Source organism: Triticum urartu, chromosome 6A, assembly GCF_056163025.1.
Source record: "Triticum urartu cultivar PI428250 chromosome 6A, HENAU_Tu73, whole genome shotgun sequence".
NCBI classification, from domain to species: domain Eukaryota; kingdom Viridiplantae; phylum Streptophyta; class Magnoliopsida; order Poales; family Poaceae; genus Triticum; species Triticum urartu.
The window spans coordinates 267,698,844-267,712,355 of record NC_141878.1 but is presented as its reverse complement, the minus strand read 5'-3'; the positions used below and the strand labels follow the sequence as shown (position 1 = coordinate 267,712,355).

The 13,512-nt window shown below is 46.9% G+C and overlaps 1 protein-coding gene across 12 annotated transcripts; it reads right to left on the bottom strand.

Moving 5' to 3' along the window:
• Positions 1–658: 658 nt before the first annotated feature.
• LOC147964964 (uncharacterized) lies at positions 659–6,536 on the bottom strand. Of its 12 annotated transcripts, none has more exons than XM_087527808.1 (7): positions 6,260–6,536; positions 6,005–6,136; positions 5,712–5,829; positions 5,571–5,601; positions 5,038–5,137; positions 2,195–2,269; positions 659–880 (listed from the first exon to the last, which is right to left on the bottom strand). In XM_087527808.1, the coding sequence occupies exons 3-7, from the start codon at positions 5,755–5,757 to the stop codon at positions 695–697; spliced, it is 438 nt and encodes a 145-aa protein (XP_087383934.1). In that variant the 5' UTR covers positions 5,758–5,829; positions 6,005–6,136; positions 6,260–6,536; the 3' UTR covers positions 659–694. The 12 variants fall into 12 exon arrangements, 4 of the variants coding, with proteins under 4 accessions (XP_087383934.1, XP_087383933.1, XP_087383932.1 ...); XM_087527807.1 differs by having other exon boundaries at positions 5,712–5,914; positions 6,260–6,535; XM_087527806.1 differs by having other exon boundaries at positions 5,712–5,950; positions 6,039–6,136; positions 6,260–6,533.
• Between the last annotated feature and the right edge of the window lie 6,976 nt (positions 6,537–13,512).

The following is a 13,512-nucleotide window of genomic DNA, read 5'->3' as shown; positions in this document are numbered from 1 at the left end:
GCTCCTGGTTGAAGTCCTGGTACTCCTCGTAGACAGTGTACTCAGGGTGCCAGCGATAACCCAGATAGCTCATCATCTCAACCAACACAGCAGGTGATCCTGAGGCACCAATGGCTGTCGTGTGACGCACGACCTATCTCATAGGTTCCATCTGTTGATGTTTTCACAGGACTCAAATGACAATGTGGATAATGTTCAAATACTACTCTAAAGAATAACTAGGGCTTATCCAACTTTGGGGTGAACGTGGTCACGAGATCCTAAGGTTAGAGTTAGTAAAATCGTTTAACCCGAGTAGGAGAGAGTTCAAAGTCCCAGAGGAAGGATCGAGGAGTAAAAGATCCTAATACCACCCAGATGGCGACTTGGGCCCGTAAGGCACACAGCCATGTTAGTAAAAGTTTTTGTAATGTCTAGACTCAACTTCAGCCAAGGAGTGTGGAAGGGGGATTCCTACAGGCAGTCGGCTCTGATACCAACTTGTGACGCCCCCGATTCAATCATACACTAATCATACACGCAAGCGTGTACGATCAAGATCAGGGACTCATGGGAAGATATCACAACACAACTCTACAAATAAAATAAGTCATACAAGCATCATATTACAAGCCAGGGGCCTCGAGGGCTCGAATACAAGAGCTTGATCATAGACGAGTCAGCGGAAGCAACAATATCTGAGTATAGACATAAGTTAAACAAGTTGCCTTAAGAAGGCTAGCACAAACTGGGATACATATCGAAAAAGGCGCAGGCCTCCTACCTGGGATCCTCCTAAACTACTCTCGGTCGTCATCAGCGGGCTGCACGTAGTAGTAGGCACCTCCCGAGTAGTAGTAGTCGTCATCGACGGTGGCGTCTGGCTCCTGGGCTCCAACATCTGGTCACAGCAATCGGGTATAGGAAAGGGGAAAAGGGGGAGAAAAGCAACCGTGAGTACTCATTCAAAGTCCTCGCAAGCAAGGAGCTACACTACATATGTATGCATTGGTATCAAATGTAAAAGAGGTATCATATGTGGACTGAACTGCAGAATGCCGGAATAAGAGGGGGATAGCTAGTCCTGTCGAAGACTACGCTTCTGGCCACCTCCATCTTGTAGCATGTAGAAGAGAGTAGATGGTAAGTTCACCAAGTAGCATCGTGTAGCATAATCCTAACCGATGATCCTCTCCTCGTCGCCCTGTGAGAGAGCGATCACCGGTTGTGTCTGGCACTTGGAAGGGTGTGTTTTATTAAGTATCTGATTCTAGTTGTCATAAGGTCAAGGTACAACTCCAAGTCGTCCTGTTGCCGAAGATCACGGCTATTCGAATAGATTAACTTCCCTGCAGGGGTGCACCACATAACCCAACACGCTCGATCCCATTTGGCCGGACACACTTTCCTGGGTCATGCCCGGCCTTGGAAGATCAACACGTCGCAGCCCTACCTAGGCACAACAGAAAGGTCAGCACGCCGGTCTAAATCCTAAGGCGCAGGGGTTTGGGCCCATCGCCCATTGCACACCTGCATGTTGCGTACGCGGCCGAAAGCAGAACTAGCCCCCTTAATACAAGAGCAGGCTTACGGTCCAATCCGGCGCGTGCCGCTCAGTCGCTGACGTCACGAAGGCTTCGGCTGATACCACGACGTCGAGTGCCCATAACTGTCCCCGCGTAGATGGTTAGTGCGTATAGGCCAGTGGCCAGACTCAGATCAAATACCAAGATCTCGTTAAACGTGTTATCTTGAAATGACCACGAATGCCGACCAGGGCCAGGCCCACCTCTCTCCTAGGTGGTCTTAACCTGCCCTATCGCTTCGCCACAAAGATCCACACAGAGGGCTGTCGGGAAAGTATGTCCTTCTAGCCCCCAATTCGTGAATCAACCGCGGGTACTCCTCGAGCCAAGCCGACTTTAGTCATCACATGTATCTTGTATACAGTATATAGTATATACCCATGATCACTTCTTGAGTGATCACGGCCCGATAGTATAGCATGGCAGACGGACAAGAATGTATGGCCACTGATGATAAACTAGCATCCTATACTAAGCATTAGGATTGCAGGTAAAGGTAACAACAGTAGTAGCAAGGACAGGCTATGCATCAGGATAGGATTAACGGAAGCAGTAACATGCTACACTACTCTAATGCAAGCAGTATAGAGAAGAGTAGGCGATATATGATGATAAAGGTGGGGGCTTGCCTGGTTGCTCTGGCAAGAGAGAGGGGTCGTCAACACCGTAGTCGTACTAGGTAGCAGCGGCGTCGGTCTCGATGTCTAGCGAGAGAAGAGGGGGAAGAAACAATAAATATAATGCAAACAAATGCATGACGATGCATGACATGACAAAGCGTGATGCTAGGGGTGCCCTAACGCGGTATGACGTGATACCGGCGAAGGGGGAAAACATCCGGGAAAGTATCCCCGGTGTTTCGCGTTTTCGGACAGAGAAGCCGGAGGGGGAAAGTTGCGAGTTCGATATGTTAGGGGTGTGTGGCGGACGAATGGGCTGCGTATCCGGATTCGTCTCGTCGTTCTAAGCAACTTTCATGTTGAAAATAATTTAATCCGAGTTACGGATTAAAAGATATAATTTTCTAAAGATTTTATTAATTTCTGGAACTTAATTAATTATTTAATTTAATTCGCAAATAGATTATGACATCAACATGATGTCATGCCGACGTCAGCAGTCAACATGGGTTGACTGGTCAATCTGATGTGTGGGTCCAGTGGGACCCACCTGTCATACTCTGTTAGGTTAATTAGGGTTTAGTTAATTGATTAGGTTAATCTAATCAGGATTAATTAGTTTAATTAATTCTTTAATCTAACAAAGTTTAATTAGTTTAATTAATTAAGATTAATTAAGTTAATTAATTAATTATTAGTTTTATTTATTATATATTTTTTAAATCCCTTTTTTTCATAAACGTTCTGGGCGCTGGGGCCCGTGTGTAAGTGGCCCAGGGCCTTAACGGGCGCTGGGTGTTCGGGCGCCGGGGCTCACGGGCGCACGAACGGGCGCGTGCCCGAGGGAACGGATCCGGGCGGTGCCGCTGGATCTAGCGGGGCGGCCGGCGGAGGCCACGGCAGGGCTCAGCCGGGGAAGGCCAGCGCGAGGCGGAACGGGGCGGGGGTGCGCGAGGGGGCCATGGGCGCGTCGACTAAAGGCGCACGGGGCCCAGTAGCAGGTGCGGCGGTCGGAGCCGCGCCATGCGGAGGACGCAGCCGGCAGCGGCGCGGGGCGCGGGCAGGCATGCCGTTGTCGGGAAGGAGGTGCGCGCGGGCGCGCGGCAAGGGGGCAGGCGGAGCGCGTGGCGAGCGTGGCAGGGGCGCGGTGGCAGGCTTGGCCGGTGCGGGGCCGCGGCGCGGGCGGCGGAGCGCTGAGCGCTGGAGGCTCGGGCGCGGTCTCGCGCGAGCGAGCACGTGTGGGGAAGGAGGAGAGGACGGAGCCTCACCGCGGGAGCGTGGGGTGTATGTCAACGGGCTCGACGGAGGTTGGGGAGGTCCGACTAGGGAGATGATGAGGCGGCGGCAGTCCGGTGAGGGAGGTCCGGCGAGGTGGCTCCGACGACAGGCGGCGTTCCGGGCAGCAGCGGACGACGGAGGGCGGGTGCAGGGCGTCGGGGGCGATGCGGCAGGCGCGGCAAGGGGCGCCGCTGAGGGAGAGGGGACGAGGGCGCGAGGATGCGGGAAGGGGCTGGCGAGGCGACTACGGGCGCTGGCGTCGGTGGTTCGCTCCCCTCGATCCGATCTGGATCGGGGAGGAGGGGGAGAGCGAGTGGGGGGGGGCGAGTGGGGCGACGGGGTGGGGTTAGGTCTAGTCGTGGGGATAAGGGGTGGTCGTCGGGTCGGTTCGACCGGGCCGGCGGAAGTGGCCAGCTGGGCCGTTGGCCCAGTCGGGCCAGGGGCACTTTTCCTTTTTTTCTTTTTTTCTTTTATGTTTTCTGTTTTGCATTTTCTTTTATTTTCTTTTCTGTTTTATTTCATTTTAAATCATTTATGCATTTTATAAAAATGTGTTTGCTCTATTATAATTACCCAGGCATTTAACTGCACACCCCGAATTTAGTTTCAACTTTTGAAAACTTTTATTGTTGACATTAATTTGAGTTTGAATTTGACTCGGTTTTGACTCGTTTTCGAACTAACGGTAGATTAGCAACAGTAACCGTGGTGACGTGGCACCATTAGCATGGAATTACTGTAGCTTGATTACCTGGGCGTTACAATAGGCTTATTTTATTTTCTCTTCGTTCATGCACTAATGCGTAAATCTTTTGGTTATGCCCTTATTATTTAGTCTAGAGCTATGCAATGAAAACCATGACTTCGTTGTTCAGGTGAGTGCCATTTATAGACTAAAGAACCCTTGACATCTTATCTAAATTCTTTAAGGTTAGATATTAGGTATGCCCAATTATGTACCTTATACCAGTACCTTAATTAACCTCTTCTGACTATTGACTGTGAACTGTTGTAGTATGACTCCGACTTTCAAAGTTATTAGGCATGTTGACATGTTTTTATCTTAGTTTGTACAGTTTTGTGTTATGGCTTCAGGTTGCTGCTGTAAGAAACTACAGTAAACTCTAACGATGCATAAAAAAATTCAGATCTAGCATAGTTTTTGTATTTGGATTTTGTAACTAATTGTGTGATGCCTTATGTTAAAATGCTTATTTGTTCTCCAAGTAGGCCAACGACGGCAGATAGCAATGACACGTATGCATATCAACAATTCCAGGGAAGTGCATTTGTCAGGATGCATGTGTGTGTGTGTGTGTGTAAAATCATTTTTGATTTAATTGGAAAATACACTTCAGCATCTGAAGCACTCAGCTAAATATTTTATACTACAATATACCCATCTCAATGATTAGACAAGCCCCAGCCGCTAATTAGTGCTAATTAGTACTCAAATGTTGAATCACTCAGCTAAGTATCAACACTGCCCTCGAGACTTGGCTATTAGGATAGTAGCAACGAGCTAACAAAAAATTCTACAGATTCATCAAACACCGAAGGAGGTTAGTTTTTACCTGTGCAACAATGGCAGCCACCACGGTCTTGTTGGAGCCTCCCTTGTCGTGGAAAGTCACAAGCTTCAGGGAGTGCCGGCACAGCCTGGACAGATGCCACCTACACTAGAAGAAAAAAATATTTGAATTATATAAAGGTTGGTTAGATGCTTTTGGTTGTACTGATGATAATGGATATCATGCAAACTGCATTCTCAACTGATTTTTGTTTCTTTTTAGTAAACTATGCTATAATGGAAAAGAACCATGCGATGAAAAAAGAAAGGCACAAAGAGCTGTTGGATGATGATTTCGATGATTATGACAACGACCATTATTAAGAAAGGTATTTCTTATATCTGTACACGATTACATGGTATTTCTTATAATGATCATTGGGAGAAGCATGACTACACTCGCAAAATCTTTGTTGGGTGTCTCCCGCTTCCGGTACATGATGGTATAGCTTCATAATCCTGAACCAGTTATGTTCAACACAGTGAACGTGAATGTACTTCTAACACTTTCTTTGGCGTTCGTTTCTGGTAGCCTACCTTAGCAGATTCTTCAGTACTAAATTCGGACCTGTGGAGGAAGCAATAGTAATTACCTTTCCTAGGAGTATTGAATTCGAACCTATGGATGAGATTCCCAGAGTCAGTGTCAGATCATCAGTCTCCAAGCTCACCACTTACCGCCAATATCACTGAGAATGCTCCTTATAACACTGACAGTCCACATGGTGATTCATGCAGTGAGAGCAATGTCCAGAGCCAGCTTGATGATGAGTGCAGCAGAAGCAACGACAAAAGCCTGCCGGATGGTGAATCCACCTCAAATGGTAGCTTACTTTATGTGATTACTATGAGCATATTGAAGTATGATTTGATCGAGTCATCTGCAGCAAAGCATGATTTGATTGTGTGTGGACCACCTGAACAAATCGAACAATGACCATTACAGAAGCCTGATTTGGTCGAGTCCGCACCTACAAAGAAACTTGATTTGATTGAGTCCAGTACCCCTAGGAAGGCTGATTTGGTTCAGCCTGGGCCTGCAGGGGAGCTTCATTTGGTTGAGTCCAGACCTTCTAGCAATTCTCAACTGATTGAGCCTGGACCTGCAAGGAAGCTTGATTTTAATCAACCCTGACCAACAACATGCTTTGTTGATCATCCTGTTGAAAGGACAGCAGTCACTCCAAGCAGCTACAAGAATGAAATGAGATTCTCCTTCCACTCACAGTGGGTCGCGGATACAAGCAAGGGCGGCGCCATCTGCCGATTCCACGGCTCCGAGCTGCAGTGGGAGCTGCTGGGCCGCTGGAGATGCAGGTGGAGGCGTAGCTCCTCCGAGCTGCCGGGTCGTTGAGATGCAGATGGAGCCGGAGCACCTCCGAGCTGCAGCAGGAGCCGCTCCGCTGCCAAGCTGTACTGTGAGCCACCGTGAAGATGGAGCCCAAGGTGTTCTCACTTCAGTACAGTGGGGATAGGAACATGACGCATACCTTGAACTGGTCGGTGGAACCAAGACCAGCAGTCATGCGAGACACGTGGTCAGCGCTGCGCGTCGTGGTGGCAGTTGGTGAAGTCATGCTAGACACGTAGACCAGCAGTCATGATTGTAAAATTCTTTATCTTTGAGCCTTTTGGCTTCTGGTTTTAAATAAGCTGTCTGGTTGATACTAAACTGCATACTTAAAACACTATTATTGTATCTGACATTATATACATTAACAGTACCCCCACCGTTCCGAACATTGTATTGTTTCCATCTGAAAACCTTTCTAAATTAATACAATTCATGTTACATTGCCATCTACATATACTTACTCTCTACTAACATCGTTTCTAACTGGGTTCTTGAGCTATCTACATCTACTTACTCCCTACTAACATCGTTTTCAATTGGGTTCTTGCGTCATTGGAGCAACCGGGTCATCTAGTAGCATTAAAGCATCAAGTCCCCTTTATCCCATACGCAACAACCCCCGTACTCAGGTTTATGCTTCTGTCACTCAAGCAACCCACTATAAGCGAATCATGACTGTATTGCAACACCCTACAGCGGGAATCCCTCACGCTTGCGTGACACGGAAGGCATAATAGGATAGCACCAAAATAAAACATACAACTCGTACCAATCTAGATCATCAATCAACCCAAAGACAAAGGATATCTACTCAAAACATTATAGGATGGCAACACATCATTCGATCATAATATGTGGCATAAAGCACCATGTTCAAGTAGGGATTACAGTGGGGCGCGGGAGAGTGGACCGCATAAAAGAGATGAGGATGGTGATGATGATGGTGATGTTGATGAAGACGATCACCACGGCGATGATTCCCCTTCCGATGGCACTCTGGTGCCACCGAGAGAGAGGAGGAGAGGTTCTCCCCTTGTGCTTCCTCCTCCATGGCCTCCCCCCCTGGATGGGGAGAGGTTCCCCCTCTGGTCCTTGGCCTTCATGGTGATGATGTCCCCTTCGGGATCCTCCTCCATGCCCTCCGGTGATGATGGCCCCCTCCGGCAGTGTGCAAGAGAGGGCCTAGATTGATTTCTCGTGGCTACAGAGGCTTGCGGCGGTGGAACTTTCGATCTAGGTTAATTTCTGGAGGTTTCTATATATATATAAGAGGTTTTGGCATCGAGAACAAGTCAGGGGCGTCTCCGGGCTGTCCACGAGGTAGGGGCACGCCTCGCACCCTCGTGGGCAGCCCGTGACTCTTCTGGCCCAACTCTTTTACTCCATGTCCTTCTTCTGGTCCAAAAATAAGCTCTGTCAAGTTTCCGGTCAATTAGACTCCATTTGGTTTTCCTTTTCTGCGATACTCTAAAACAAGGAAGAAACTGGCACTGGGCTCTAGGTTAATAGGTTAGTTCCAAAAACCATATAAAATATTATATAAATGCATATAAAACATCCAAGGTTGATAATATAATAGTATGAATACTTCATAAATTATAGACACGTTGGAGACGTATCATGGATAAATACCAAGGCAAAACCAACCTTATACTAATAAATACTAGGGCCAACACATTTGTCCTGATGGGTTCACTGTCAATTGTATGCCATTTCTGAATTTTCCAACTGAAGGAAAAAGAATCTTCACTGTGAGTAGTGCTCTGTTGGTTTTATTGTACAACTCTAAATTTTCTATTATCGTGAGAGGTGACTTTGTGCTTTGGCAAAATATTCAAGAAATACTAGTGCATCTATATGATCAACCAAAAAGGAGTAAGTATGCAAATGAACTGGAAACTTTACTGAGTCATGATGTACACGGAGATGACTGAGAAGATAGTGGCTTGTGTTCATTTTCTTTTGAGGGGACACTACTAGGGAAAAGCCTAGCAGTAGCGCGGGTGACCGCGCTACTGATAAGGCGCTACAGCTAACGTTTATCAGTAGCGCATGTTGACACACGCTACTGCAATACCTACTTAGCAGTAGCGCTTACCACACCAGCGCTACTGCTAAGTGCTTTTGCAGTAGTGTTTTCCTGTCCAGTGCTAAAGAGCGCTACTACTATATTTTCTCATATCTTTTTTTCTATGTATTTGTGATGTTTTTGTAGGTTTTATACAGTATTCTAATCACATCATAAACATGCAATATGCTCATCATATCATACACATAATAGTCTCATCATATCATCCAACACAAATCATGTCGTCACATCATAATCACGATATAGCTATACAAATTACATGACATGTCTCATCATACATAATGTAGTACTTCTTGAGGCGTCGGTTCGTATCCCTCTCTCGCACTAGCATGAACCTAAACTAACTACTGGCTATCACTCCAAAACCGGAAACCGGTACACCTAGGCCTGACACTCCGGCCACTCGTCGTATACTCCTCGCATAGCACTTCTTCGTCATTGATGATCTATGCACCTGCATCGTCACATGAGTCGATGATATGCAACATATATAGTTGATAAATAGAAAGAGACAGACTTGGCAAAATAGAAGCAACATATCATAAGCATATATAACAAAGTTCATCGTACCCAAAATGCCCTAACTAGAGTGATCTTCGCAAGTTGAGGAGAACGATTTAATTACATCACAAATAAAGTTTCGTCGTGCATAACTCAAAGTTTCGTCATTCAGAAAGTATAGACTAAACATACACATTGTCATATATCGACAATCACTCCAACATGTCGCGCCATCCATCCAAGTCAGGGAGATAGTCCCCGAGCTTAATGAAACGCTTCAGGTCAAGACACTGAGTGGCTACGCGTGTTCGGACGTCTTCCCGTGACATTTTCCCTTCCTCGTAGAACATCCCTATTTTTTCGAGGACCTCCTTCATGATGATTTGGGCAAGTTCACGCTAGATGTGATAGAACTCAGCTCGAAGTCGATGATCCAGGACATCTCCTACGTTCTTTGCCCATTCCAGAATATGTGCATCGCCGGATGTAGGTGATATGTGAAGGTTCTACTGATCCCGTCTGTACTCCAGCATGTGGTGTAGGACATAGAATCCATCACTAAGAGTATCACTCGGTTGCTGGATGTAATAGAAGTCGGTCTTATGGCCGAAGGCGGGCCTACCGTTCCTTGCCTTCTTGGTCTTGATCCCTCCACCACGTACGCCATAGTAAAGGGTGGCACTGTCGAGAACAGACTTGATGTGGGTGTAATCCTTTTTGTCCATGTTCTTCGATGAGTCCAAGTAAAGAGCGTGGGAGTATCGGGGGTAAAGGATGATGAGGACGGCACGCCCGCCGCTGCGCAAAATAAGTACACCTCAAATTAATTAGCCTCCACTGTGCAAATGAATGATTGAAATCGAAGGAAGGATGAAAGTCCTAGTTATCTACTAGAGGGGGGTGAATAGGCGATTTTTATGAAAGTCTTCAAAACATGGGGGCTTTGAAGACAAACAGTAGAAATGAACCTATTGATAAGCAGCAGAAGGTAGACTACACTAGACAAGCCATAGTCAAGTAAGCAATGAAGTGAAAGCACGAAGACTGTCAGCATCTAGGTAGTATGGATCAGGATGGAAGATAGTATGAAGACAAACAACAACATTCTTCACACAGTGAAGTCAATTAGATCATGCAAGCAGGCAACGACTTCACGAAGACAAACTATAAGTAAAGAGAGGTAGAGGATAGAACCAGTTGCTTGCTGAGGACAGGGATTTTTTGGAACAGTTCCAGTTGATGTGACAACTGTATGTCTGGTTAGGGAGGCTGAGATTCAACTCAGAAGACCGCGTCTTCACCTTATTCCCCTTGAGCTAAGGACACACAGTCCTCGCCAACCACTCTGGTAAGTCTTCAAGGAAGACTTCCAAACCTTCACCGGCGATCCACAATGACTCTTGGATGCTCAGAACGCGATGCCTAACAGGCTGGAGGATTCACAGTCCTCAAGTGTAACAAGTTTTCAGATCACGCAGACAGAAAGACTTCAGTGATGCCTAACACTCTTTGGCTCTGGGTGTTTAGGGCTTTGTCCTCACAAGGATTTCTCTCTCAAAGGCTTCAGAGGTGAGTTGCTCTCAAACGACTAAAGCCGGGTACTAACTCTGAGAAGCCACCAATTTATGGTGTAGGGGGTGGGCTATTTATAGCCAGGAGGCAACCTGACCTGATTTGTCCGAAATGACCCTGGGTCACTAAGGAACTGACATGTGTCCAATGGTCAGATTTCAAACACACACGGCAACTTTACTTGGGCTACAAGTAAAGCTGACTTATCCGGCTCTGGATAAGATTTGCTCTCATTGCCTTCGCTCGAAGACATAGGATTTGGTTGAGCATCACTTCATTCACTCTGACTTTGTTCACTTGGACCCCACTTAACAGTACGGTGGTCCCTATGACTCAACAAAGAAGAAAAGGAAACTACGAAATAACTATGTCTTCGCAATCCATAGTCTTCATGCGATGTCTTCTCATGTCATAGTCTTCAATGTGAATCTCTTCACAAACCACCATTGTCTTCAATATCTTCACACATTTTTAGGGGTCATCTCTGGTAGGTAAACTGAATCAATGAGGGACTACTACCTATGTTATCCTGCAATTCTCACAAACACATTAGTCCCTCAACCAAGTTTGTCGTCAATAGTCCAAAACCAACTAGGGGGCACTAGATGCACAGACAATCTCCCCCTTTTTGGTGATTGATGACAAACTGGTTGAAGTTTTCAACGGGGATAAAAGTATGTGAAATTGTAAGGGTAAAGGTATTGTCTTCATAAGTAGCAAAAGGCTCCCCCTGAAGATGTGCATATAAGTAGTTTTCTCTTGAATGCAAATGTGCATGGCAGGTTTTAATTGTGGAGATCCTCTTAAACTAATGGAGACAATTCATTATGCATATAAAGATATAACGAAGATAATGACATGCATAGTGAAAAATGGGCGTCAGCGGAATGACTTCATGCGGAATTTATCATCGCATCACAAAGTGGCAGACAAAGTGGCAGACGACCATCAAGTTTAAGTGTTACCACCCAAAGAACCAAATGTATCAAAAATGAGAGTTGTAACCACTTAGCAGAAAAATAGCAACTACCCATATGGACCCGCTTGAAGACTATCAACTCATATGCTTCTCCCCCTTTTATCGGTAAGGACCAAAAAGGTTTAAAGACATAGAGCATCTACTCGTTCCCATCAGGAGTAGATGAAGGTGCAGGGTCAACGTTGGAGTTTGGTTGTTCAGAGGGGCCTGGTGCAGTGTCGAAACGCAGTGAAGCCATGGCTGGTGAAGTGGCATCGTCTTCTTCTTCGACGACTCTTGCAACAACAGTTGCAGCCGAGGATGAATACTCAGAATCTTCAATGGGTGAAGTTCGACGTCAGCTTGCCTTGCGAGGAGGAGTGGAGTCAAATTTGAAACCCTCAGTGAAGCCATCTTTGCGAAGATCGTCTTCAGAGCAGAGAAGTGTGAGACTCTTCCAGGACCTCCTACAGGCTTCATGAGCAACAAATGAGTTCTTGGTGGCCAAGTTTCTTGAAGCTTTGGCGATCAACGTTATGAATATAAAGTGGCTCCTTGGCAGGCTCAAGGTAGATGGCTTCGGCAGACATATCAACCTCAGGCAGGAAGATAAGATGGTTGCGCGTAGAGGGCTGATAGTTGACAGAAGAATGAAGCTTGATTAAGCGATAACCCATGGAGCATAAAACTTCAGGCCAAATAGATCAATTCCAGGTGCAGCAAGTTGCCTGATGAAGAAATTTTGAGCGTTGAAACTGATGCCATTCAGAATATAGAACACCAATGTCTTCATTGTGCCTTCAAGCTTAGTTGTAGGATAATGTCCTTCGACGGGCCATAGAGTTCGCCTTACAATGTGATAAATGGTTCGGGGCAGATACTCAAGGTCTTCGACAAAGAATTCCTTAGGATATTCAGCATCTTAGGGCAGTGGCTTCATCATGCTGAGCATCTGACTAATGTTTGGCTCAGGCTTCTGAAAGATGCTCTCCAATGCATTCCTATGTAGCTGACAACCAGGTTCATAGTATTCACCTGGAGTGGGCAGGTAAGTAAGCTCGATGATATCTTGAGCTTTGGCTTCATGGTGCACATCACCTGTCATCCACTTAAGGACCCAAGTCTTCGGATCCCTGTTGTAGCCACGAATGTGAAGAGTAGCATAGAATTGCAGCAGAAGCTCTTTGTTCCAATGCTCTTTGTCAGTGACAAACTGCAGAAGGCCAACATCTCTGAAACAATCTAGAGCTTCTTCCAAGCAGGGCAGTCCAGCAATGGCTTCACAATCCAGACGCATGTGAGGAAAGATCTGCACTTGATTGTATAAGATGCAAGAGTAATAACTACACTGCAGAAAGCTCCAGAAGCGATCAGATGAGATCTTTGGATTTGAGTACGGGTTCTTGGCACTATCGAAGAATGTTGTCGGCGTTCTGGGAACAGGGGTCCCCAGACTTGCCTGCCTGCGGCCTGCGGCTTGGCTCAAGTGGCGGCCCAGCGCGGCCCATCTTCATCAGCTCAAGCTCAAGACTGTCGCGAGGGGCCAAGCCTCGCAGGGTGGATGACAGAAAACTTCCTCGGAGGCAGCCTCATCAGGCAGGCTCGCGAGGAGGCGGAGAGATCAAGGCAGGGGTACCTCACAAGGAGCCCGTGACGCAAGCCATGACGATTGAGACCAGGCGGGCGCCGGCCTGCGCAGTGTCCTTGTTTCCTCTTTGGTGCAAAGGGGGCAAGCACAGGCCAAGGCATCGGGCAAAGGTTAGCATTCCGGTGCCACGAGACCAAGACCAACAGAGCGGCAGGACGGAGGTCACCGTGGAGCCCAAGACGGCATCATCACCAGTGCTTTTGGCAGCCAAAGACCACCTTTGGTCAGGATAACTTGTACTAGATGTTCCCCTTCAAAATGGCCAATTGTTGGCGCCCTTCCCGCTCATTATTTGGGGAGAGGCCCGGGGCCTCTATAAATAGAGCTAGCCACCACAGAGTAGGAGGAGGGACACAG